This window comes from Haliotis rufescens, unplaced genomic scaffold, assembly GCF_023055435.1.
Source record: "Haliotis rufescens isolate VD_foot unplaced genomic scaffold, xgHalRufe1.0.p SCAF_11, whole genome shotgun sequence".
NCBI lineage: Eukaryota > Metazoa > Mollusca > Gastropoda > Lepetellida > Haliotidae > Haliotis > Haliotis rufescens.
Window position 1 is genome coordinate 9,659,740 of NW_025963791.1, and position 27,173 is coordinate 9,686,912.

A 27,173-nucleotide genomic window follows, 5' to 3' on the forward strand; every position below is an offset into this window, starting at 1 on the left:
TCTAGCATCGTCTGTTATGTATTGATTTAACTACATCAATTCAAGGCCTAACCTTTCGCTAATAGACACACACTCTTCAAAAAAAGAAACGCACAGGTAGATTTTGACTAACTTTATTATACCTAATAAAGTCGATATATTTAATTTAATATCATAGATATATGAAAATTTGGAGCTCGATAGTCACATGTCGTCGTTGTACAAAGGCATTGGAAACTGTTCATTGTCATGTCACATCAGGCCACAAGGTTGCGCTGTACTCAGTATCTCGTGTGACCGCCCCAGGCAGCAATCACGGCTCTGCATCTCCTCGGCACTGACTGGACAAGTGTACGAATTCTGTCCTTCGGAATTCTGCGCCATTCTGCTTGTAACGCGTTGGCCAGTGGTGGAGATCTCGACGGCCACTGCGAGGCACGGGCTTGTCCTGTTGAAACAGCTCCATCTGGCGGTGAATGATTGGAGGAAGGTGGGGTTGAAGAATTTGATTCGTGTAGCGATTTGCTGTCACATTTCCCTGAACCACAACCAAGTCGCATCTCGTGGTGTAGGATATGGCCCCCACACAATTACACTACCGCCACCAAATTTGTTGAATTCACGTACACAATGTGGGGCAAAACGCTCATTTCGAGCGATAAACTCGTTGTCTTCTATATCGCCGGTGAAGAAGAAATCGGAATTCATTGCTAAACCACACTCGTCCCCAGTTTCTCAAATTCCAATGTTATAAGGTATAGCACCAACGCAAGCGTGGCTGTCGATGGATCTGTTGCAAAACGAGGGCCGGATGTTCCGATCGGCAGCGCTGAGTCTCGGCATTTTCGAACTTGAAAAGTGTTGACAATTAAATGACAAATTATTGGCTTATGCTTGCCTTTTTATAGCTACTACCACGAGTTACGAATGCCATATCTTGCACGTGCGTTTGCTTTACTGTTTTCTTCCATGTTTGAATAAGTGTGAAAACAATGCTGTTTGAATATATATTTATTATTGACATTAAGGGAAAGTTGGCTACAGGAAAGTTGAAATCATCCCTCTTGTCATACATTCTTGTGGGTAGTTTTTTTTGTCAATCTTTATGCATCTAAATATGAAACAGTTGATGCGGTTTACCTGTTCTCTTTTAATTCTAGCTCAGGTTGGTAAATCAACGGAAGAGGATATGCTATTTGTCCGTTACTGAATGATATCAGATCATCCATACGTCATGAGCACAGTTATGAATGCGTGTTCCAGGGCTCGGTAGTGAGTGTGTATGTGTGATCACACAGATCCGACAATAATGCGCACGTCCCTTGCACATAATCATGCTACATCGGAACAGTCTATATACATTGTACGCCCGAATACAACGCAATCTCCATTTCCGAGACACTGTCCTTCTGACTGGACGACCAAGAGTGGTTCCTGTTGATGACGTCGCCGTCAAAATTATGTCCCTGAGGTGGAGAACCCCAAGGTAGCGGTCCTTGTTGGACCTGGCCACGGGTGGTCTGTCCCTGGCACTAGTCTATAGGTCTAGTTTTTTGTAAATTCCTATACTATATGTCGATGTGACAGTGCTCATTGGAGATCGTCCTGGACGTAAATTTCATTTTTTCCGTTTAAAGTCATTTTTTAAGTGTTCATCAAGGTATTTCCTATGAAATGAACCTTTTCACAAACGGCCATGTTTGCTGCGTTTGATTGAAGTCTAACTATAATTCTATATAATGCAGCGTTTTCTTGAATTTTGGTGTTGTTTCATTCGCACTTTATATTCCAAACTTGCGTTTGTCTTTCAGAGATACCTACATGTACATATGGCATTAATGTCATTTTTGCTAAAGTTGCCATAAAGTCATAATACGAGGGAGTGAGTGAGTTGGTTTTAACGTCACTTTTAACAGTATTCCGGTTATTTCACGGCGTGTTGGCTTTATGTTAGAGGAAACACCGAAGTGATGCAGGTCTCAGACGTAGAAACCCACGAGCACGGGTAAGGTTCTGACAAACCTGGATGGTTTTCTGGCCTGCCCAAGGGACGCAACTCTGCACAGCAAATTGCGGCGCCTTAAAATTAGACGACTGGGCCACCCGTGCCTCCTGTCATAATTTGCAATTTTTACAAGAAGACGTAAGTTACTTTTCTAGATGATTGCACGTTCTATCATATGATACGCAATGAGCAGAGTCAAATAACTATTGCTATTTGTTCACATATCATGCTTTCAATTTCTGTATTTCAATACTGCAAACATAAACAAAATCGATGTGTTTCGTCAGAGAATCAATGCAGGATACGATTACAAAATATCTATTCAATGTGGAGGTGTATAGTTAGCGGTGCTTAAATATTTACAAGGTGCATATATGGCCCGAGGCAATAGATACATGTACAATACTACCGACTTAGATATAGACACTTGTCCTAATGCAAACTATTCAACTCAAAAACAGTTAAAGACCACCCCCTTCTTTCATATTACTATAGTTAGACAGCCATGGCATGGGGTGAGGTGAGGTGAAATGGGTTTTAACCTCGCGTCCAAGGTTATTGCACTTATATAGCGACGTGCATGCACGTGTATGTATGTGTGTGGCTGCTTGTACTAGTCCGGACTGATGCCGATTTATAGTGCCAGCTCACTGAGATACCATGCCGCAGTACATGAATACCCCACTCAGACACAGTATACTGACTCCGAGCCGACCAGTCCTTGTTTTAGCAAATTAATGCCGAGCGCCAGACAGGGTAACAATAAGTACCATCTTTTAACGTCTTTTGGTATGACGCGTTCGGGGATCGAACCCCGGACCTTCCGCTCTCCGGGCGGACACTCTATCATTTGACCACGGAGGCAGCCCCATGGCATGGGAGATTAACAAAGGTAATATGAAAGATTCGGGTGCTCTTCAACTTTTTCTTCTAGTATATATAATTACCTGCAGAGATACATATATATGACACTCTCACTGCAGTCCACCTCCTTTAGGGAACTTTGACAACATTCCTCTATTTCGAATTCAGTGCAAGCCAACATTCAAACAAGCGGAAAGATTTGACTCATGTAGTTAAAACCCCATTCTTTGGTCCGACCGACTCCGAGGTCTAGTGGTAGAGCGTCCGCCCAGAGAGGGAAACAGGAAAGAGGGATTCCCGCCCGCGTCATACCAATAGACGTTAAAAGATGGTACTTGTTGTTACCCTGCCTGGAGCTTGGCATTAAATGGCCGACTCAAGGACTGGTCGGCAGAGAGTCAGTATACTGTGTCTGAGTTTGGTATCATGTTCACCTACGGCACAGTATCTCAGTGAGCTAGCACTATAAAATCGGCTTAGTCCGGACTAGTACAAGCAGCCACACACACACGGGCATGCACGTCGGTATATAAGTGCAATAATCTTTTACGTGACGTTAAACCCAATTCACCTCATTCTCCTTTGGTCCTCTTCACAAGAACACTTTGGGCTCATTTTGAGAAATAAAAAGCATCTGTATCTTGTTCTCTACCGTAAAGGGTCACATTATTGGTGCGTGTTTGAGTGCGTCAATTGATCGGAAACATGACTGAATCGGGAAGGTGACACATACCAACGTGAAAGAGTAGATGGGAGTCAAGTTCAGCTTCCTATATTCATCTTACACTGCTATCTGTCGCATAGCGGCCTCACATACCAGTTGATGGCGCTGACAGCTAACCCCAATGAGACACACACCTAGAGGAGCATCTGTATTCGTGCTGAATCCTTAACTTACAGCATTGCTAAGCAGTACACACATGTAAGATATCGGTACTCTTGAAACTGTATGCTTCAATTTGACCAGGATCATCGCCCATCACGTCCACCGTGAGGAATATGAAATATATAATTCTCCTTTGTGCACTTTGTAATGTAAGTACTTGAACCATTAGTTTCAAAATAATTCGCTAACATATTTTGCAATACTTCGCAGTATAACTTGTTACGTGCTGATCGTACTGATGTCATATAGTCATGACATAGGCTTCTAGATTGTCTGTTTGTTTGTTGAGAAACGCCGCACACAGCATTATTCCAGCTATATGACGGCGGCCTGTAAATAATCGAGTCAGAACCAGACGATCCAGTGATTGATATTATGAGAACATTCTAGGCAGTCGGACTACGATGACACTGTATCATATATGTGACCGATCCTGACCAACCGATCCATTAGTAGTTTTATTCAACTAGAATACGTTGCTGGGGACGTGTTATAACCCAGAATCCACATGGGTTCCTAAAAGTGTTATTGCGCTTGCAAGTGAATGTCAGTTGTATGTATAAATGCATTCCTCCAGAAAGAGATGTACTATGTCGCTATTCTTCACTGTGTTTATATTGCAGTTTGCAGAGAGTGCCAGTAATCCTGAAGTTAAAGGTAAACCGGTTTACTGTTTAGTTTTTGAAAATGTACTTACTCTCAAAAATGCTGTGAGTGACTTTACACTTATACCTGTGAATTTATTATTATAACGTTTAGAGTATCTTATCTCACACCACTAGTTACTCGGATCTCAACTTCAGGGTTCATCGAGTGGTCATTCCCAGCGCTACCTACTCTAAGAACAAGGTTTACATGTTCGCTCTATTCTGTGAACCTATCTTTCAACCATCTTACCGAGGCAAGGGAGTTAACTGACTATAAAAACCCAGTTTCCACCCTTGCCGAACAAGGCGAGTTATATTTTCGCGTTACGAAATCGACACCCGGGTCGTAAACTGCGGTGCAGATTTCTGTCGCTTGCAGGAATTGCAAAGCATGTTTAACTCCCACTCGGGATCAACAGAAATTTCCAAATCTTTTCATGTTTTTAATTAAGGTGCTCACGTGATTTGATGCACTTCGGGAAGTGAGACCCGTTTTATCACAATAGGGATGTTGATTATCGATCAGATCGTCTTGACTGGGCGCCACCATTTTATTTCAAGCACATGCAAGTGATATGAGAGGCGGAATCTGATTGGTCAATAGGAGGGACATGGAGGGACGCCACTGGTGGCGCTACCACCGAGCCCAGAAATTCCAGCCTAATTTGGCAAGGGTGTAAACTGGCCTTTTATAACTCCCTTGCCTCGGAAAGATATCTTTCAACATGCAAGTATTAAACAGGTTAAGACAACAGTGTACAGAAAGGGAATATTCCATTGTGATATTATTATATCAAGTGTCGTTTTAGTAGTAACGGGATGCATTTTCTGTCAAGTGCGTGTAAATGAATTTATCTTTTTCTAGAATGCGGAGGAACATACTATGCTACCCATGGGGTGATTTCGTTCCCCTTTGCCCACAGTCCATCCCCACACAGTCTCCACTGTGTCTACACAATATCCCCGGGAGAGACTGTCTACCTCACAACTACTAATGGTGACGCTAATATCGACATGAATACTCTAATGGTTCGTACTGATGCCAATGCATTCCCTTTTCACTGTAAGGCGAGACTTTTTATTTTAGTTCGTTCACGGATTTGCCTACCCTAAGGAAAAAAGGGGAAATAAATATTTTATACCACTGAATACAAAAGTGTTGACGAAACATTACTGTGCAGTCAACACTACCAAAAACGACGAGACGGCTGAACAGGCAATGCCTATTTGGCCTATTTCAAGAACAAAGAATGTCTTTTTATATTTATTTCCTCTCACCTAACCATCTGGATTTTCAACAAACAACATTTATCCGCAAACCAAGAAATACAACTTTTGACCTAGAAAATATGGTATATTTCGAGGGATAGAGCACTTTCTGAAGGAAATATTAAAATGTGAAATTCATTCTCATTATCTCAACAATAGCTTTTTTCATTTCTAACGAGGCTTCAGTGATAACCCCCGCATGTACGTGTACCATTTATATGAAATCAAGTTTGTATCCCATTATTATGTCTATCCCACGTATATACATTTGCCTATTTAACTTAACTGTAATTAGTTCAGGCATTCGTCTGGTAAAGGTGTAAAATTAACCCTAAAACGTCGTTAGAAATAATCATTCGAAATTATCCTCACTAAGGTTTCCATCTTCCCTTTATATCTGATTGTTCACCTCAAGTTACCTCTACGCGGATACAATACGTATGAACAAGCTTCACTTCCAATTTCCATTTTGGGATACGGATAATATAAAATCCGTGCAAATTAGGCACGTCATGGACTACCTGGAAGTGTGTATTCTTATGAGGCGGGAAAACCAGTGCCATGGAGCATCTGTTGATAATACACCACTTTCTAAAACTCACATTGCTTTGTACAAAGCTGCGTAACCATTACATCCTAAAATGCAAAGTTAAATCTGTCAAATCGACATTGGAGCATAGCGAATATAACATGCATGTTTGATACCCGTAGAGTATAAATATATGATGAAATAAATCATGGGTCTCCGTTGTCGCTGTTGTTTTTTAAGCTTCGCCTTGCCATCCTAATTTAGTAATATTTTATTAAATTAAATTATTAAGTAATTAATTAATAAAATTATTGAATGTAATTAAATGTAATTTAAGTCCTGCGCTTTAAAAGAAAGGATGTTAACAAAAATGACTCATATTTAATATTTAGAGTTTAATTCGGCAATTGGTAAGTTTGGAGTAACATCTCTTTACAAGAAAATACTTGCACAGCCTGCTCTGATGGACAGGAACATGGCGTATTTATTCAGTACCAATAAAGTATGTCAGTGTTTACGTTGTGAACGAGTCTCCAGTATATCGCCTACTTGAGCTGACCAGCGTATCTTTTACAGTCGAGGCTCTAACAGTACATATACTGTTGCTAAAATACGCCCTGCCTTACGTGTTATAACATTTTACTAAACGAAACAAGCCAATAGAAGACATATGGGACACAAATAATTACTTAGGTTAGATCTACTTATTCAGCCACTCGACCTGTAGATATTCAAGAGCAAGTCAATAAAATAATATAGGATTTCTTATTTCCAGGCAATTTTAATCACTCAGTTGAAATGTATACATTACTTTGATGCCTCAAGCTGAAGATATTCAACAGCAAATCGATAAAATGAAATTTATCATTGTAACAATTCGAGACAGTTTAATCACTAAGTGAGACGTATATGGTCACTTGAGCTGTAACAATTTAAGAGCATTTCAACGAGAGGACGTCTACGAGTGTATTATAACAAGACAGTTGTAATCATTAACTAAAGATGTCTATAGATATATGTTGGCTCGAACTTTAGCGATTCAACAGAAAGTCAATAAACATGTATGGCTTGAGGTTCAATCCGTTCAGCGTTTGATGAGTGTCTTTTCTAACCAGGTTACCGACGCTGACGGGAAGCACTACAGTGGCGCTGACTTGGCCAAGTACAACCTGAGGAGTTCTCGGTTTGACGTGGAGTTCAACACCGGAGATTCCGACGGACATACCTTCCAAATTACATGGGATAAAAGTATAAGAACACATACATGTGACAATCTTAGAAAACAATAAATAATTGCATTAACAGTGAAGGAAAGTAGACAGTATGCATTTCAACCTTTCTTATAAACACTATTTATTTATTTATTTATTTATTTATTTATTTATTTATTTATTTATTTATTTATTTATTTAATAATAATAATATTATTATTAATAATAATCGCTTATATTTACCAATCATAATGGGAGGGCGTAGTTTGATTAACGTTGGGGCTCTTCATAATAGAATTGTTTTGGGCACTTTTGCACACATTTATTTGTCGGATGATCCTCTTGTGAAGCATGTCAAAACTCATGATGAAAACAAGGCATTCCACAGTTTTCGTAAACGAGGCAAGCATGTGGGACATAATTTCAATGTCAATGTTGATTTTGTTGATGGTTCTGTACTGCTGGGCGGTTCAGAAATGAGTATCAACCAAGCAATGTGGCATATCAAACGGCCCAGACTCAGTTTTTCAAGGAGAGGCTATATGAACGACCACTGCATTAGGTTTATATGCAGTAAGTTGAGAAGATCATCAACCTCGCAGAGTCTTTTCCTTTGATGAAGTCGGCTGTCCTGAAAAGTGAAACAGAAGGCTTTCTGTTTGCTGCTCAGGACCAGTCACTTGCCACTCGAAACCGTCAATGTGTGATTTTGCATCAAATTGTAAATTATGTAATGAATTTAATGAGACTGTCGAACACATTGTCAGTGGATGCCCAGCTTTGGCACAAATTCAGTATCTTAAGCGACATGATGGAGTCGCTCGATCATTTTATTACAGTCTTCGCGATGTTTATGGTTTTGACATAGAGGTCAACCCATGGTACGACCCAGAATATGAAGAGGGCGTCATGGAAAATGATAAATTTAAAATTCTTTAATTTTGGAATAAGCCCGTATACAGCCTCAGACGTACCAAGACCAACAAACCTGATCTTGTCCTTTTTGATAAATCCAATGCAATCATTTATATTATTGGATTTTCTGTCATTTTTGACACTAATGTGATTGACAAGATTGAGGAAAAATATGCGGACCTCGCTTTCGAAATGTCACGCTTGCATCCCAAGTACCAAGTTGTCCGACTCCCCATTGTTATTGGTGCCATAGCTGATGATGAGCCTTACCAGCCTGACCGTGCCAGGATCACCCAAACCCTCTTTGCTGCATTTTTCATTTTAATCTGTACAAAATAATAATACCACGATTTAAATATAAAGAAACTTGAATAGATTACTTCTTCCTGTGTTCTCCTGGGACATGGTGCACACAGCATTTTAGCACTAAGAGTATCGCTCTCGCCAGACTCTGTTACAGATCAGAGTTTCGACGATGTAGCGATGAGACATTGATGGAGGAAAAGGGCCATCACATAACCGGATTAAGTGTGATCGGGGTGCTTTCATTTTTTAGCCAGGGCATGCTTACTTTTTTGGCGAACATCTGGTGTCATCACTGATTATTAGTGATACATTCATCTATTTTGCCTTTTACGCCCCAAAGAATCTGTTTCGGCAGATAATCGAGACTGATTATTCTCTACTGTTGACGTTACATATTTACCATCAGTGCCCCTGGCTAATGTACACATGTGCAAAGCGTTTGATTCAATGGTACAGAACAACAGTCATATGCAAGTGATGGGTTTACAATGTATATTTCATTGTGGTCTGTTTTGGCTTCGTGAGGGTTTGAAAGTAGTTTTCTTTTGCGTTTGAGACAATATCCGTGTTTTAGGGAACATTACCCGTTTCCATGAATGAAACTTTCCGTAATTGCGAAGTACGTACCAGGAAACGTATGGACATTAACGTCTTCAATTCTCGTCCTCTATGCTGTTGAATGTGTTGTTCAGTGTGAGAATGAGGTTCTATGATCACGTCATGGTGTTTAACTGACATTGATGTCTGCAGCATTCCTCGGTTGCAACAAGACCATCAACAGCACTTCTGGTATGCTAGAATCTCCCGGGTACCCATTTAACTACGAGAATGACGTAACTTGTGTGTACACCATCCACAGCAACAATGTCACACAGATTACAATCGACGACCTTGATCTACGAGAAGGAAAGGATTTGCTACAGGTTGGTAAAGACACACTTTATTAAGATGAAAAAGACGTATCAACAAAGACATCAACGGAAAATCACTTTCATACGAAGGTGCACCAGTCGTGGATGTTGATTTTGTGAAACGTTCTCTGATTGGACTATCGAGATGTGCGATTGTCCAATCATATTCAGCACAGGAAAGTGGGCTTGATGTGACAAGGGTGGAAACAAGACTTTGATAAAAAGGCTAGTGGACGCTCTTGCCTCGGGAAGATGATAGAAAGAAACTTATCAATGCTTTAATCCTTCTGTGAATTATCTCAATTAGTTGTAATGTCTCTATATCTTTATAAAAAGGCATGTACCATAAATGTTCATTAGAAGTTCTGAGACAACTATTTCATCTTTGGGCGGTCGGGTAGTCCTGTGGTTAAAGCGTTAGCTCGTCATGCCGAAGACCCGGGTTCGATTCCCCACATGTGTACACTGTGTGGTGACCATTTCTGGTGTCCCCCGCCGTGATATTGCTGGAATATTGCTAAAAGCGTCGGCGTGAAACCATTCTCACTCACTAACTTCATCTTTAATCCTGTAAACGAGATCGACGCATAATACACCATATGAAATGTTATATGCACTGTATGTGACCCGCCAGGGGAAATGGGACCTTATCGGTGCTAGGATACAATTTTGTTGTGACGTCATAAAGAAAGATGTTTGACGTCAACTTACTTCCGTAAAACTCGCAATGTTTGTGGACTGTAAAAAATGTATCGTATGTTTCACTCGTTAGTTCGTAATGTAAATAAAAACAACATTTCAATAATAATTAATTAAATCAAGCGACAAAACCCTTTCCATATTCAATAGAAATCTCTGCATAAAGCAGAGTCGATAGTACGATTTCGACTACAGTAGACTACGGTTAAAACGAACTCGCTTATAACGAACTGACGGATATAACGAACTTACTTTTTGGACCCGACCATTTGCTGTAGTTATGCTGTATATAATGCTTATAACGAACTGCGGTTATAACGAACTAAAATTAGTAGTCCCTTTGAGTTCGTTATAACCGTAGTTTACTGTATATCATAACTTGAGTTTATGAGTCATTTCAGCAGACATGTCTTCTTTCATATAAGCAGACATTATATCTAAAAACTGCAATTATTACATAAACAACAATAAGCCTGAAAATGGAAATTTGCAGAAAATGAGTCCAAATGTTTGAATCCATGTTACTCTGTAATAAATATAAACTGAAACTGATCAAATGTATTTTTATGGTCCAAAGAAACTGTAGTTTTTTAATATTATAGTAAGAAGTCAAAATGTGAGTTTTCACCCATAAGGTCCCGTATCTCATGGTTGGTCGTGTATGTATTCATGCATATCTTCACTGTCCCAGGTGACCGGTCTTGACTACAATGGGGATGTGCAGCACGTCTTTTACACCGGCACACAGAAGAACGTGACACTAAATGGCAGGAAGTTCGTGATAACGTTCACGTCAGATGGTGATGGTAGAAGCGGTCGTGGATTTCACTTGACCTGGAAGGAAGGTAACCATACCTGTTGTGCTTAAAGGGGCATCTGCCGTAGGGACTACCTCTCTCTAATGGGCGGAGCTTATACGAGTGATCTGATAGGTCCATATTACGTCATGACAATATGATAACACACAAATCTCTTTGGTTAATGCGTAAACGGTTGACGTAATGTAAACACCCTCACACGTGGGACGTTTGACAACAAGGGCGTAAGTTTTAATGGTAATAAATATCTATCAAACGATTCCAAGAGTTTTCAACAAACGCGTAGGTCTTGGGTTTCATAACCTCCCTGCCATGTCGTCTTCACATGTTCCTCCCACTGTGATTGATGTAGACGCCAAGCACGATCGATTCGATTTTTTATGATAAAACTACAAAAAAATTATTGAATTTTATCTAGATATGGAGCCATTTGGGGTGTCCAGGGTTTGTCATTCAAGTTGATGCGAAGTTTGACGGTCAATGGTGATCTTGTTTGCGTACGGTTTTCAAAGAGCTTCTCCCGACACTCGGTTGTGTTTACATTGTCAGTCATTGTTCGAAACTGAAACACCGCCACCTTGTGGGCTATTTATAGTCAGGATGGGGCTTCAAGTCAGTATCGCAGCAAGAACACAGTGGGTCTGTATGCCATTGGGATAGGCCGTCCAGCATTTAAATGATGGACAAGTATGAACTTTAGCTTATAACTCCTTCGTAATGTCACTATGTGCGATCATGTATGAAGAATGTAATGTCATATAAACCAGTTGTCCATTTGAACCTTAAAGCGACACTTATTGAAAGCACAAAAATATGAACGACAAAACCCCTTTCTATGATCATTATATATCGTTTACAAGACAAGTTATAGTTGTTCGCTGTACAGTCTGGATGCCCTAAATTAAAAAGCCGGATTAACGGATCATTGTTTCGAAATTCGGGAATTATAAATACGAAAAAAAGCAACAAAACTCGTTGATCATTAGAAATCTCTGCTAAAACTGAGTCCATTGAACGATTCTGACTATATCGTTAGCAAGTGTTTATGAATTACTAACGTCATCATAACGTCATTTATGAAAACAACTTGCCGTCATAGTTGAACCTATAATTGAACAACATTATACCTTGCTTAATTCTATCTTGGTGCAGTATTTTCGTACATATGAACAATTTCCTTCATACATGTATGACAAATGTATCTGAGGGTTGGCTCTGGCATCGACCAACCAACATTCAAAGAGGTCACGTCGGTTCCTCCGTAAACTGGGTAAACGGAGTGTACATTCCCAAGGTACATGTATCACATCATGAAACGTTGGTTCTGAATTGTGGCGAGTTCCTGATTGTACATGCTTATAATTATAGGGATACTTCATTACTTTCTGTTATTCTCAGGTGAGTCTTGGGGCACGGGTGGCCCAGTCGTCTAAGGCGCCGCGATTCGCTGTGCAGAGCTGCGTCCCTTAGGCACGCCAGAAACCTATGACTGTGGGTTCGAATCCCGGTTCGCCCCGATTATGTTTCTAGGTTTGTCAGCACCATACCCGTGCTCGTGGGTTTCACCGAAGTGGTAAACGTCTGAGACCTGTATCACTTTGGGCTTTCCTCCTACATTAAGCTGACACGCCGTGATGTAACTGGAATACTGTTACTCACTCACTCACTCATGTGAGCCCCAGTAGGAATGTTGGTGTACACATGTGATAATGTTGATACACAATAAGTCTCTATTGTTTCAGCCGAGGGTATTTGGGATGACACATATGAAGATACGGGTAAGCGAGTATTACAATATTTCAATGTCCTTTGGGTTTCGTCATCCGTAATCTTCTTCTCCTGACTTGTTTCTATATTATGTCTGCTATGTTGTGTTCCTAGATCCCCATGGGTGTAGCGGTGTATTCGTCGGTGCGTACGGATATCTTGAGTCCCCTAACTACCCCGACAACTACTATCCCGACTCCATCTGCAACTACGTTATATATGACGATCAGGTTAAGGACATACGTCTTGAAGTCCAGGACTTTCAACTGGTGCCTCTTGAAGACTACCTGCTGGTAATGCCTTTCACCAAAAGAGAGCTCTTATTCAAATAAATACTGTAAACTGTTCCCAAAGGTCACACGTTTAAATGTGTGCTCATATTATATACCTTAATTTGTTTCTGATGTCGCTACTTTGAGTTGACTATCCGCATACCATCCTCGAGTAACCAGGGTATTAAATCTCTAGTTTACTATCATAAGTACCCTGGACCCACTCGCTATCATAGCTTCCTTATGACTCACATCGCAATTACTCCAGGTGTGTTACGTATTTGTCCGATCAAATACATTCATGTGAAAGAGACATTCTGGGCGAAGTCACTGATAAGACAGACGGGGATGTGACGTCCAGGTTTTTATCATGGAGATATACAAATACTACGACTAATATTTTGGATGTCTGTGTAAACATCCAGAACTGTCTGGTTCGTATATGTCACTTTTCTTGTATGTTATCTTAGGGTATGTGTGTGTCTGCGGGTCTGTGTGTGCGTGCCTGCGTGTGTGTGTGTCCCTTAGCCGTAACATTATCCGCATGCCGTGTTCGAATTCCAAATTTGCTCCGATTATGAACCTTGGTTTCACCAAATTCACAAACGTCCTTGATTTGAATCCCTTTGGATTCCCCTTTTACATTAAATTGATCCGCTGTGATATAACGGGAACACTCACTTCTACATTATTTGAAGCATATGTGTACCATTCCAAATATTCTGCTTTTATATAACGTCTTTTATAGCTATAACACGTGGCCAATCAGTAAACACTACATTATGTTACATGTATATTGAAACCCTTTTGGAGCTGCCTGTGAGGCTCTAGAATGTTAACAGTCATTACACTTACCATCTTACCCTACCGGGTACCCATTTACTTGTAAGCTGTCCCCTGGACACGCCAGAAACCTATGATTGTGGGTTCGTATCCCGGTTCACCCCGATTATGTTTCTAGGTTTGTCAGCACCATACCCGTGCTCGTGGGTTTCACCGAAGTGGTAAACGTCTAAAACCTGCATCATTTCGGGCTTTCCTCCCACATTAAGCTGACACGCCGTGATGTAACTGGAATACTGTTAAAAGCGGCGTTAAACCCAACTCACTCACTCACTCACTTGTAAGCTTCCACAGCAGTAATCGTCTGGATGGTGAGGTTTCCGTATTAACCGGGGTTACTGTGGACACGTCATATACTTCACAGGTTAATGTTTCTGAGCGAGGTGAGCTGTCTGAACACATCTATGGGAATTACACTGGTGACGAGTTGCATCCCAAGTACAGCATAAACGGGGCTTACTTTGATTTAGAACTGGTTAACGATGGAAATGACACTGCTCGTGGCTTTCGACTCACCTGGGCACCGCGTAAGTTGAATACACTGTACTTGTCATTGTATAGTTAATTAAGATCACAGGATGTTTAACACTAGATATTTGAATTAAGTATACCCAGGGTACAGTCAGTTGTGTCTGTCTGTTCTTGCTTGCTGGCTGGCTGGCTGGCTGGCTGGCTGGTTTGTTTGTTTGTTTGTTTGTTTGTTTGTTTGTTTGTTTCTTCGCCGCACGCAGCAAATATTCAATAATGGCGGCATGTTTTTAATCGAGTCTGGATTAGATCCTCGAATCAATGTATGTCTTTATAAAGTAACGAAAATATTCCCGTCTCTAAAACACACACAAACACACACACACACACACACACACACACACACACACACACACACACACACACACACGCACACGCACACGCACACACACCTCAGCGGCGAAGCTTAGAGCTGGGACTTGATGGTTGTTTAAAAATAAATACGAGGTAAGGTGACAACAATTCAACACGATTGTGTAGCCTTTGGTTTGTTTAATTTAGCAGGTGCCAATAGGTTTAAATGAGTGACTTTTATATTTCATGAGATATCGAGCTGTGATTCGAACCATGTGCGAAATCTTCAATAAGGACCAAGATGGCGGGTGTCACGCCTTGTCTATACCTATAGAGAGGGGTGTGATTTTTTTCTTTACAAATATATTATGCTAAACACGCTATCATCAAGTTCCTGTGGGGGCTTGACAATAATTGAGTCTGATATTAGATCCTCGAGTCAACGTATGTCTCTGAACACACACACCAAGCAAGTGTTAACTATCAAATGCCTTTCTAAGATCTTGGTTAGGGGCCGAGGGGATAGGTTTTCAAGGAGGATTATTTCAATCATGAGGAGATTCTGGAGGTGTGTTTATCATTTTGTCTTTCAGTATCAAAACATGTCGACCCGACGAAGGAGGTGGCAGTCGGTAAGTTAATAAGCTACTTCGATATATGCACCGGACTGCACAGTGGATGAGGATATGTCAGCTAACAAAGAACTGACTTCAGTATTTGTGCACACAGTGTAAATACGCGTAAACACGATACATATGCGGAACTACAGCAGTACGTTTGCGAAATCACTGTCTGTATGTTACAGTGGTAGTACACGAAGAGGTACGTACTTATGTGAAGTAGTGTATGTGTTTTGAATGCACATTATAATTATAAAAAAGTATCGTTAGGATTGAGCAATATTCCAGCAATATTACATCGGAGGACGCCAGAAATGGGTTTCATTGATTGTACACATACGGGGGTTCGAACCCGAGTCTCGGCATGACAAGCGAACGCTTTAACCACTAGGCTATCCCATACCCCCTTGTTAGATAACATACTACTGTGAACGACTTGGTTGCAAAGATAAAGGCTAAATAACGTTTGAAACCAAACTCTACATTGAAAACTGAACGTGACTATCAAACGGATTCGTTCTTGTGGTTAACTATAAAACGAATTCGTTCTTGTAGTTAACTATAAAACGGATTCGTTCTTGTGGTTAACTCGAAAAACGGATTCGTTCTTGTGGTTGACTATAAAACGGATTCGTTCTTGTGGTTAACTATAAAACGGATTCGTTCTTGTGGTTAACTATAAAACGGATTCGTTCTTGTGGTTAACTATAAAAGGCATTCGTTCTTGTGGTCAACTATTCAACGGATTCGTTCTTGTGGTCAACTATAAAACGGATTCGTTCTTGTTGTTAACTATAGAACGGATTCGTTCTTGTGGTTAACTATAAAACGGATTCGTTCTTGTGGTCAACTTTAAAACGGATTCGTTCTTGTGGTTAACTATAAAACGGATTCTTTTTTGTGGTCAACTATAAAACAAATTCGTTCTTGTGGTTAACTATAAAACGGATTCGTTCTTGTGGTTAACCATAAAACGGATTCGTTCTTGTGGTTAACTATAAAACGGATTCGTTCTTGTGGTTAACTATAAAACGGATTCGTTCTTGTGGTTAACTATAAAACGGATTCGTTCTTGTTGTTTACAAATTGATTCGTGGAATATAATCCAATAAACGTAATTGCAAGTGATTAGTGTGTATGTGATTTAACGCTGCCCCAAGGAGCATTCCAGTGTAATAATCTGGACCAGACAATCCAGTGATTGATATGTTAAACAACTTTCCACGACGTGGCGAACTATGATATGCAGTCAGTCAAGTCAATGAACCAGACCTACTGGTCCCGTCATTTACGCGGTAGTATGGCCGGGTGGTTAAAGTGTTTGCAATTACAAGCAAAGTTCGAAGCCCTACATCACCACAATGTGTCAGGCCTATTTCTTGTGTCCTCACCCGTGATGTTGCTTGAACAATGCTTAAACGTCGTAAAACCGTACTCATCCACTACAAGTTATGGTGTTGGCTACGATGTATTCAATATATTATTTCCCTTTAGTGGTTAAAGCGTTCGCTCGTCACGCCTGAGATCCGCGTCCGATTCCTCATTGGCTACAAAGTGAAAACTATAATCTTGGCGTCTCCCAACGCTGCTGGATTTCTAATTCGGTGAAGACACCCACCCAGCTCACTCACTAACTCACCTACCACACTCAGCCACCACTCACTCACTCACTCACTTCCATTTCTTTACGTGTCAGAGTTACCGCAGTGTCAAACTACGTACAACAGCCGTTACGGCGTCATCGAGTCCCCCAACTACCCTCAGTCTTACCCAGTCTTTGCGGACTGCTTCTACACCATCAACATCACGGAGGAGGTGGAGCTCATCCTGGATGACATGGCTATAGAGGAGGACTACGATTTCGTTGAGGTATGTGGCATACAAGCATTGCTTCAGACTACCACTTAGTATTTCAATATATAATAAATGAAACAAAATGTGAACGCTGATATTGAAAATAGCCGGTTATACCTTTCTTTTTCACCAGAATGGTTTTCCTATAACTAAATTAAATGCAAATAATCACGGTCATGGTTGCAGGACTAGAGTCTAAAATTCTCTATCACCCCCCCCCCCCCCCCCCCCCCCCCCAAAAAAAAAATGTATTGCCAAATAGCTAGCTGGACGCACGTATTTTATCTAGTTTTAAGGACTATTATATTAAAGACCAGCAATAGGGCAGACATGTAATACACATTAGCATTTTCTGCCCAACCCCTCCACTTCCCTCTCCTCAACCACTTCCCAAGCCCCCATAAATCCTAATCCTACATACCTATCTGGGCGAACATATATAACCCCTCGACTGGTAGTAAGTCCAATGTTTATATTGAATGCAATGAGTTCACATTCATTCTCGTGCGGATTCCGTGTAAGATAGTTCCCCAGCAACCTTTGGGTGGCCTAATGGCTCGGTGACTTGGTTGATTGTGTCGTCGTACCCGGCGACGGTACTCAATATATTTAACAGCGCTTCAATCAGTTGCTGCCATACTCATGACATTACGATCACCATAGACAAACATAACCTTAGGTACACGCATTCCCTGTTGATGAAATGGACAAAACTCGGCTACAGCGTTGTCATCCATCCGGACACGACTTAAGGGGATCCTTCCTTTGCCACTGTTAAGAGATGGGCTGTGGAGTTTAAAGGGGTAGATGATTCAAGATCCGAAAGACCTCAAGAAGCAACCAATAAGAAAACTGTTGATAAAATACATGATGATGATGATAGACTACTCACCATGACAGAGGTTTCAACCTGATGAGATCCAAGACTTTGATCAGTAAGATTCACCATTTCCCGTGAGAACTTACTGGTTTTGTTGAGGGATTTGTAATTATGGATGAGTCTTGGTTTCACAACTCGAGACTACACAACATCTCATCGAAGAAGTAAAAGACTGTTTCATCAGCTGGCAATCCTGCTGGTGGACTACCTCCCGAAAGGTCTGATCATTAATGGCCAATATTATGCTAATCCGCTTATAATTAGGCAGCTGCGTGGGAATATCAACGTTAGACTGTCTGTAAAGCTTTCAGCAACGCTAGCATGGAAGTGTTCATTGGAAGTGTGCAGTATAAGAACGAATCACGTGGATATTAATTTCAAATATATTCCGAGAATTACGACACAGGTTTTCCTGCAACATGTTTCATTGGTAACCTCGTGGTTGTGACATCGAATTTCAGGGGCCACCTGAATAACATTCATTGAAGTCTGACATTTGTAAGCGGGCTTGGGCATCACGTTTTTACAAGTTATCTGTGGAGTGATGGGCAAAGTTTCTGATGGTATAATCCTCCTCTTCTGTATATTTCATGTGACAGGTTTATATATTTGTGTCGTCATCTTTGTTAATTCTCTAAGAACAACTAAAAAAATAATAAGCTTTGATAGGAGTTTCCAAATAAATAAATAAATAATAATACATGTAAGCGAGCGCGCGCGTCTCCTATCAAAGCTTATCAGAAACGACAACAAATAAATATAAACGTTGACACTTCTCCTATGTTCCACCAGATAAGGAGATACAACGGTAATGAATACATCACCATACAGAGCCTCACAGGGCGCCACCGTCTGCGAGATGACCTGAGCTGGCGGGGAACGGGGCTTCAGGTCTACTTTAGATCCGATGAAACAAATGGAGACAGGGGTTTCAGATTCACGTGGAGAGGTGATCACGTATAAATAATATATAAACGTAATAGTTAATTAACGCCGCTTTGAACAGTATTTCAGTTATATTACTGCGCGTCAGCTTGATCAGCTTGATTTGAGAGGGGGGGGGGGGGGCATTAGTGATATTGGTATTAGACTTTTACCACTTTGGTGAACGAATAATGGACGCAACTCAATACCGAGATTTCAGGGACACAACTCTTTACAGCGAATTTCGGAACCTTGCACCGCTTGTCCAGCCCTGCATCTCGGTGTTGGGAGCTGGAGGTGAGATGAGGTGAAATGGGGTTTAACGTCGCGTCCAAGATTTTTGCATTAATATAGCGACGTACATGCACGTGTGTGTGTGTGTGTGGCTGCTTGTACTAGTCTTGACTAATGCCGATTTATAGTGCCGCAGTTTAACATGAATACCCCACTCAGATACAGTATACTGACTCCGAGCCGACCAGTCGTTGTTTTAGCTCTTTAATGCCGAGCGCCAGACAGGGTAACAACAAGACATCTTTTACCGTCTTTTTGGTATGACGCGGCCCGGGATCGAACCCCGGACATTCCGCCCTCCGGGCGGACGCTCTACCACTAGACCACGGAGGCGGTCCAGGAGCTGTAGGATGTTAAAACATAGACTGGATTAAGGACAGAGATGGTGGGATGTGTTATAACGCATATAGCTATTTTATTGCACATGTGCATATGGACAGTGGTACCATTTAATGTATGTGTGGAATAGAACATGTGCAAGGGACGAAAATGATAGACGAGAGGTCGTTACACAGCATAAACCAACATCAATTCACTCAGTCTGAACTATGTCCAATCCTTCTCGCTTTAGCACAAGCTCCAGGAGGGGAAGGGGTCTCCAACCACGAAGAAGGTGGTGAGTAGCAAGCGCTATATTATCCTATATTAAACATAAATATGATTTGTAAACACGTGCCCATTTTGATTCACGTGGGGAACTGGTTAGAACTGATCCCAAGCAACCTCCCTTGTCGCCCATTATGGATTGGGTTGTCATATTCGCCGATTTGGTTCATTGGTAGCCGACGACATGGGACGTTGCTCATGATATCAATCACTTGTTGGCTGATCCAGAATTCATTATTATTTCTGGACAATTGCCGACTGTGTCGTTTTAACCCCCCTGGAGTTATTTTCTTTTGACGCACACTTTTATGCGTTCTTAAAAGTGAACATTGTGCGAGAATTGCTGTCGCGAGGCACAAGGTGAACCTCTTACATTTCCTATTCAGGGTGAAAAAGCAATTGTAGATATGATATTGGTTTGAAATCACTCACAAGTGCCTCTCATTCAAGCTGTCAGAGACATCCTTGTCGAGTGCACCAATAAAGGACTCTGGGTGTCAATTCCAATCAACAGTAGCACTGAGCTTTTTCCGAACATATCAATGTCTGACCTGACCCTCGATGACCCGAGCTGTACTAGTAAGGTGTATTCTGACGGCTGCACACTGTCATCCCCGCTACTTGGATGTGGCATGACCCGAGAGGTAAGAATTACTTTTGTAGTCACCCAAAAAACCTGATCGTGTGTCTTGTTCAATGTAAGGATATGCACAATATCATCTTGGTACTTGGCATGATGTCCTTTCGAACACAACCATACAGTGAATGAGTGAGTAAGGTTTCATGCCGCCTTGAACAGTATTCAAGTTATACACAAGCTTGATGTGGGAGGAAAGCCCGAAGTAATGCAGGTCTCAGACGTTTGTGAAACCAACGAGCACGGGTGTGGTGCTGACAAACCGAAAACATAATCGAAGCGATCCGGGATTCGAACCCACGATCATAGGTTTCTGGCGTGACCAGGGGGCGCAATTCTGCCCAACGGGGCGTTGAGGAACACATGACCTAAATACGTCACAATTTACTTGCTTTATGCACACGGCGCAAATGCTGTAACTACCGGCTCGGACAAATACCTTGTCTGTCTGACAGTCCCTGAACCATAGACCGCCTCCGTAGTCTAGTGGTAGAGCGTCCGCCCGGAGAGCGGAAGGTCCGGGGTTCGATACCCGACCGCGTCATACCAAAAGACGTCATACCAAAAGACTATAAAAGATGGTACCCTGTCTGGCGCTCGGCATTAAGGGGCTAAAACAAGGACTGGTCGGCTCGGAGTCAGTATACTGTGTCCGGCATCAGTCCGGACTAGTACAAGCAGCCACACACACACATACACGCACACACACACACGTGCATGCACGTCGCTATATAAGTGCAATAATCTTGGACGCGACGTTAAACCCCATTTCACCTCACCTCACCCTGAACCATATTACTTTCACTTTCGCCATGCCCTCACTGTAATGCTAAAGCCCCCAGTCAAGTAAAGTAAGACTAGATTTTCCCTAGGTTCAAAATATGTTCTTTTCCATATATAAGTAGTTATTTGTTTCTATCAAAGTACATATTTCCATAGACTAAGCGTTAAACATAAGACCAGCGACGATTCAAGCAACGCGATTCTGTGAGCTTTGTAAGGTTTGTTTCTTCCTTCAAGGCCTCTTTGACGGCTGCATGGATTCTACAATGGTAGAGTTCCAGGAATAATATATAAACAGTGCTCTGTGTGGCACGACGTGTATATTGTCGACCTCAATTTATATTTATAATGTAGAGTAAGTATGGTACAAGTAGATATAACTGCCTGGTGACAAGTGTTACAGTAGTTTCATAGTGACTAGTGTCGGGAAAGTAAGTGGACTAGTGTCGGGAGAGTAGGGGGACTAGTGTCGGGAGAGTAAGATGACTAGTGTCGGGAGAGTAGGAGGACTAGTGTCGGTAGAGTAGAAGGACTAGTTTCGGGAGAGTAAGATGATTAGTGTCGGGAGAGTAAGAGGACTAGTGTCAGGAGAGTAAGAGGACTAGTGTCATAAGGATACTCATTAGTAAGATGACTAGTGTCAGAAGGACAGTAAGGACATTGGTATCAGAAGGATAGTAAGATGACTAATGTCAGAAGGACAGTAAGGACATTAGTTGCAGAAGGATAGTAAGATGACTAGTGACAGAAGGACAGTAGGGACATTAGTGTAAGAAGGACATTTACATTAAAGTCAGAAGGATACTTAAATTAGTAAGAAGGTTAGTGTCAGAATGATGGTCAATAGGTTAGTGTCAGAATTATAGTAAGTAGGTTACTGACAGAAGGATAGTAAGTAGTTTAGTGTCAGAAGGATAGTAAGGGGATTAGTGTCAGAGGATAGTAAGAGGACTAGTGTCAGACGTAAGGAAATTAGTGTCGGGATAGTAAGATTACTAATATAAGGATAGTAAATGGACTAGTGTCAGAAGGGATAGTTAGAGGAGTAGTGTCAGAAGGAAGGAAACTTAGTTTAAATGGATTAGTGTCAGAAGGATACTTAGTACACGTTTGTCATAAGGAAAGTAAGAGGACTAGAGCTATTAATATACTTATAATAAGACTAGTGTAAGGATAGTAAGATTACTTGTGTCAGAAGGATAACACATTTGACGTGTTACCCATATACTGATACGTTTGTTCTACCAGGAGACTGACGACTACATCATATACAAGAACACTATCCGCATCCCTCATGAGGGCGAGGATGTCATCACCCGACATGACACCCTGGACATCCCCGTGGAGTGTCACATGAGCAGAGAAGCTTCAGCGGTTGGCTACTACTGGCCCAAGCACAGAAACATCATGATGGCTCTGGGGTTCGGCAACTTCACCCTCTACATGGACCTCTACCGCGACTACAACCACAGCGACAGGATCTCCACCTACCCCTGGACAGTTGAGCTGGACGAGGAACTCTTTGTTGACGTGAAAATGGACGCAAAGGATGCAAACCTGAAAATAGCCCCCAGAACATGTCTGGCTAAACCGTCGCTTAGTACTGATGACTTCTCGGACGCCTACTACCTCATCAGGGATGGGTATGTCTGCCTTGCTTTGGGCAGTGTCTGTTGATGACATTAGTTGTTATGAAAGTGGTATCGATATTTTTTACATATTTCTGTTGTTGACTTCCACCCAAGGTTCAAATGTTATGACGGAGATGAATACAGAAAACATTTTTATTTAATGTGCACATTATATGATACTTTAGTACATGTTAACACTTTTTTTCATTTCAATTATTTTCTTAACACAAAAAGATTGACGTTTGGGTTTTTCCTCAAAACAAACCATTAACTATTTTCACCACTGCCAGCAGAATATTCGTTTTTGGGATATTTCTGAACCAACTATTCATTTATAAAATATTCGTCATTATTAGCACGTAGAGCATTCCCCGGTGTGGTGTGGAAGTGTAGCCTCTATATTAATGACCTTCATCTTATTCATATTATTATTAGTATTTAGTCTCTACCTGTTTGATACATCTTAAGTGAGTGAGTGAATAGCTTTTGACAATATTGAACCTAAAATAATGTACTCAGGGAATCGAACCTGAGCGGCAACCCAATTGTTTGATTGTTTGATTGTTTGATTGCAACCCATGCTTGCTGTAAAAGGCAACTTTGCTTTTCGTAAGAGGTGTCTGGTCCAGACTCGATTATTTACAGACCGCCGTCATATAACTGGAATATTGCTAAGTGCGGCGTCAAACAACAAACAAAGAAACAAACTAAAACATTACATACCATTCAGACTCCTTCTTTAACCCATTTCGGAAATAAGCGCTACATTATTTTCAAACTCGGATCCCTTGGGAGTATTCAATGCAGGCTGCCTGTTAGGTGCTAGGAGGTCAAAGGTCACATCGGGTATCCATTCAATGGGTGAACAGAGGCACATTTCAAACAAATGCTGCAAAATGTGTTTTGGTCAGGAAGCACTAGTTGAAAAGATTTGGAAAATATCTGGAGACTCCCAGTTGACGGTACACATGCTCTGCAAATCCTGCAATGGACCAAAATCTGAACAGTAGTTGCCATGTTGTTTATAAACCGGATATCGATTTCATGGTATCCATTCAATGGGTGAACAGAGGCACATTTCAAACAAATGCTGCAAAATGTGTTTTGGTCAGGAAGCACTAGTTGAAAAGATTTGGAAAATATCTGGAGACTCCCAGTTGACGGTACACATGCTCTGCAAATCCTGCAATGGACCAAAATCTGAACAGTAGTTGCCATGTTGTTTATAAACCGGATATCGATTTCATGGTATCCATTCAATGGGTGAACAGAGGCACATTTCAAACAAATGCTGCAAAATGTGCTTTGGTCAGGAAGCACTAGTTGTCAGTTCGGGCGTTCCTTATACATCAAACTGAGATGCCGTGATATGACTGAGGTAATATTTAAGGCGGCGTTGCGCGCACAGATGTAATGTGTTAACCAATGTTTGGTACTTTCGGCGTGTTATTGCTGAAAACTTGCGAAACACTGCATTCACTCTCAGTCTCAATCTCACTCTCACTCACTCTCGACTTGGGGCGGTGGGTAGCCTAGTGATTAAAGCGTTCACTCGTCATGCCGAAGACCCGGGTTCGATTCCCCACATTGGCACAATGTGTGAAGCCCGGTTCTGCCTTCTTCCCGAGGCAAGAGAGTCAACTGACTGTTAAAGTCCAGTCTAGGCTTGAATTTCATGGATAGATCACAGCGCCACCAGTGACTTTTACGAGTTGTGTCCCTTCTATGTCCCTCCTATTGACCAATCAGACTCCACCTCTCATATCACTTGTATTTGCTTCAAACACAATGGCAGCGACCAGTCAACACGATCTGAGCGAAAATAAGGATCTTTATTTTAAAACAAACGGGACTTACCTCGCGAAGTGCATCCAAACACTTAAGCGCCTTGATTAAAAACAAGAAAAGATTTGGAAAATATCTGGAGACTCCCAGTTGACGGTACATATGCTCTGAAAATTCTGCAATCGGCCAAAATCTGAACAGTAGTTGCCATGTTGTTTATAAACCGGATATCGATTTCTTTACGCGAATTTGATTGGACTATGCATAGACCCGTTCATCCAGTCAAAAAATAGACTCCATAATTCCAGCCTCGTTTGGCAAGGGTGGAAACTGGACTTTTATAGTCAGTTAACTCCCTTGCTTCGGGAAGATTAATTCTGCTATCCATCGTAAAATTGCTGGAATTTTGCTAAAACCGGCGTAAATCCTAACTCACTCACTCCCTCTCCACAGGTGTCCCACTGACCAGACAGTACAGATGGGGAACTCAACTCCGACACACATCGACTTCCGCTTCCGGACGTTTGAGTTCATGCGCAAGAAGGAAGACGTGTACATATTTTGCCATGTAACTGTATGCAACGGATCTGATGTCAGCCGAAGATGTAACAGTGATTGTGATAACCTCTACCGGAAGCGCCGTGACGTCACAGAGGGAAGTGACCATGACCTTTACATCGTCCAGGGACCACTCAGGTTCAGTGGCAAGAGGAACTCCGGTGAGTGAAATTTTAACATATAAGTGTTTGAGTAGGATTACTTTCAAATTGACCCCCTTGGGACAAAAGAGGATCGGTTGGACAAGTTCGAAGACTTGACGTGGCGTGGATGGCTTCTTATCCTTTCATGATCCGTCACTTGTTTGTGACCAGATCGACTATTAACAGACGTCTGGGATATTGCTGGAATATTTCTAACTGTGGCGTTAAACAACATTCACTCATTTATTCACTTTTGAGTTGTAAAATTATCAATATCATATATTTATCAAATCAAATTAATTCTCTCTTATAGATCGTCATTTTCAAAATGTGACTGATGTGTATTGAAAAAGTATATATCTTAAAACTAAAATTCCAATTCTAATAATAGCCCAGTGGTAGCCTAGTAGTTACAGCGTTCGCTTGTCATGCCGAAGACCCGTGTTCGAATCCCCACACTGGTACAATGTGTGAGGCCCATTTCTGGTGTCCCCCGCCGTGATATTGCTGGAATATTCTTAAAGCGGCGTAAAACAATACTCGCTCACTCACTCATTCACTCACCATTGCATCAATATTTAAATATTCACTTTAATAACATATACATTAATTATTTCTTTTGGGGAAAGGATTTATACATGTACATGGATATCTGCTTTTCAAAGCATGCGATTATTCTTGCAGATTTGTCCGACAGTTCTGGCAACACGACAGGTACGCTTGTCGCAGTAGCTACCAGTATGGCAGTGTCGGCCATGTTGGTGGTACTGGCTGCTGTTGCTATGGTGATCGTGAGAAGGAAAAAGGCTCGGAAACAGTCGAACGTTTCACCAAGCTTGTAGATAATACCAACTGGAACGAAAGAACTGAAAAACAATGCAATTTGACATCAACAAGCACTCGAGCCTGTGTCGCAAACACGATGCGAGGCGACGAAAGTGTATCTTCAGTGTAAAGCTTTTGGTTTTATGATATATAGTTCATGCGCAAAGATGGATGTGGGATGAATATCGACTGGACAGACATTTGAAAGACTTTTGTTTTTGTACTAATGTATTAGTTCATTTTCCAGGCTCCAATGAGAGCTTATAACAAGGCCATAATTATGTCTAGTTTGTTTTATTTCAAGAACCTGTTTTCAAGATAATTATATGGGTATATTGGTGGAAAATTCGTAAAACAGAAAATATGAATTTGTCCTAGAAGATTTGAAATAAAGTTATCCTCATTCACATTTTTTTCCATATGAGTTAAATTGATTGCCAAAATCCAAGTTTAAGGTCAATATGTATTCATTGTTCCCACTCAGAGGATACGGAAATAACATTGAAACTTATTGTGTCCAAGGGTCTACATTTGTATGGTTTTGAGAGAAAAAGGCTCGTGAAGCACTTTCTTCAAGTATTATATCAATAACTGAAGGTGAGCTTCTGTACCTCAGGTACTGTTGCTTATTGTCAATGTACAACGGTGCACTATTACAGGTCGAGGCCAACACCTCAATATATATATTTAAGCATTGATATTCAGTGGAAGTTCAACTGGACTCAAGTGATAATTGACTGTTTATTAATGGAGTGGATGAGTAAGAAGGGATTCCGGTAAAATTGTCCCTGAAAATTCTTGAAAAAAATAATCATGCTTCAGACCTTTGGAAAAAAATGCCACACACAAAAAGTGTTTTATCTCATAGTTTTGCATCTGAAGCTAAAAAA

The 27,173-nt window shown here is 41.2% G+C and overlaps 1 protein-coding gene across 1 annotated transcript; it reads left to right on the plus strand.

Moving 5' to 3' along the window:
• The first annotated feature begins 3,770 nt into the window (after nt 1-3,770).
• Nucleotides 3,771-26,768, plus strand: LOC124146329 (cubilin-like). Its single transcript, XM_046516574.2, has 17 exons — nt 3,771-3,883; nt 4,358-4,391; nt 5,247-5,410; nt 7,295-7,427; nt 9,362-9,534; nt 10,913-11,066; nt 12,782-12,817; nt 12,921-13,099; nt 14,286-14,448; nt 15,337-15,375; nt 17,060-17,232; nt 18,890-19,046; nt 19,887-19,931; nt 20,372-20,565; nt 22,590-22,984; nt 25,211-25,476; nt 26,143-26,768. The coding sequence occupies exons 1-17, from the start codon at nt 3,848-3,850 to the stop codon at nt 26,298-26,300; spliced, it is 2,499 nt and encodes an 832-aa protein (XP_046372530.2). The 5' UTR covers nt 3,771-3,847; the 3' UTR covers nt 26,301-26,768.
• The last annotated feature ends 405 nt before the right edge of the window (nt 26,769-27,173 follow it).

What these genes read in the sequence shown, in the direction of transcription:
- LOC124146329 (XM_046516574.2), top strand. Translation starts at nt 3,848, where the DNA reads ATGAAATATATAATTCTCCTTTGTGCACTTTGTAAT. An exon ending in CTCTTGAAGACTACCTGCTG is followed by an intron (nt 13,100 to 14,285) that starts GTAATGCCTTTC and finishes TATACTTCACAG; the next exon opens with GTTAATGTTTCTGAGCGAGG. An exon ending in CTCCAACCACGAAGAAGGTG is followed by an intron (nt 19,932 to 20,371) that starts GTGAGTAGCAAG and finishes CTCTCATTCAAG; the next exon opens with CTGTCAGAGACATCCTTGTC.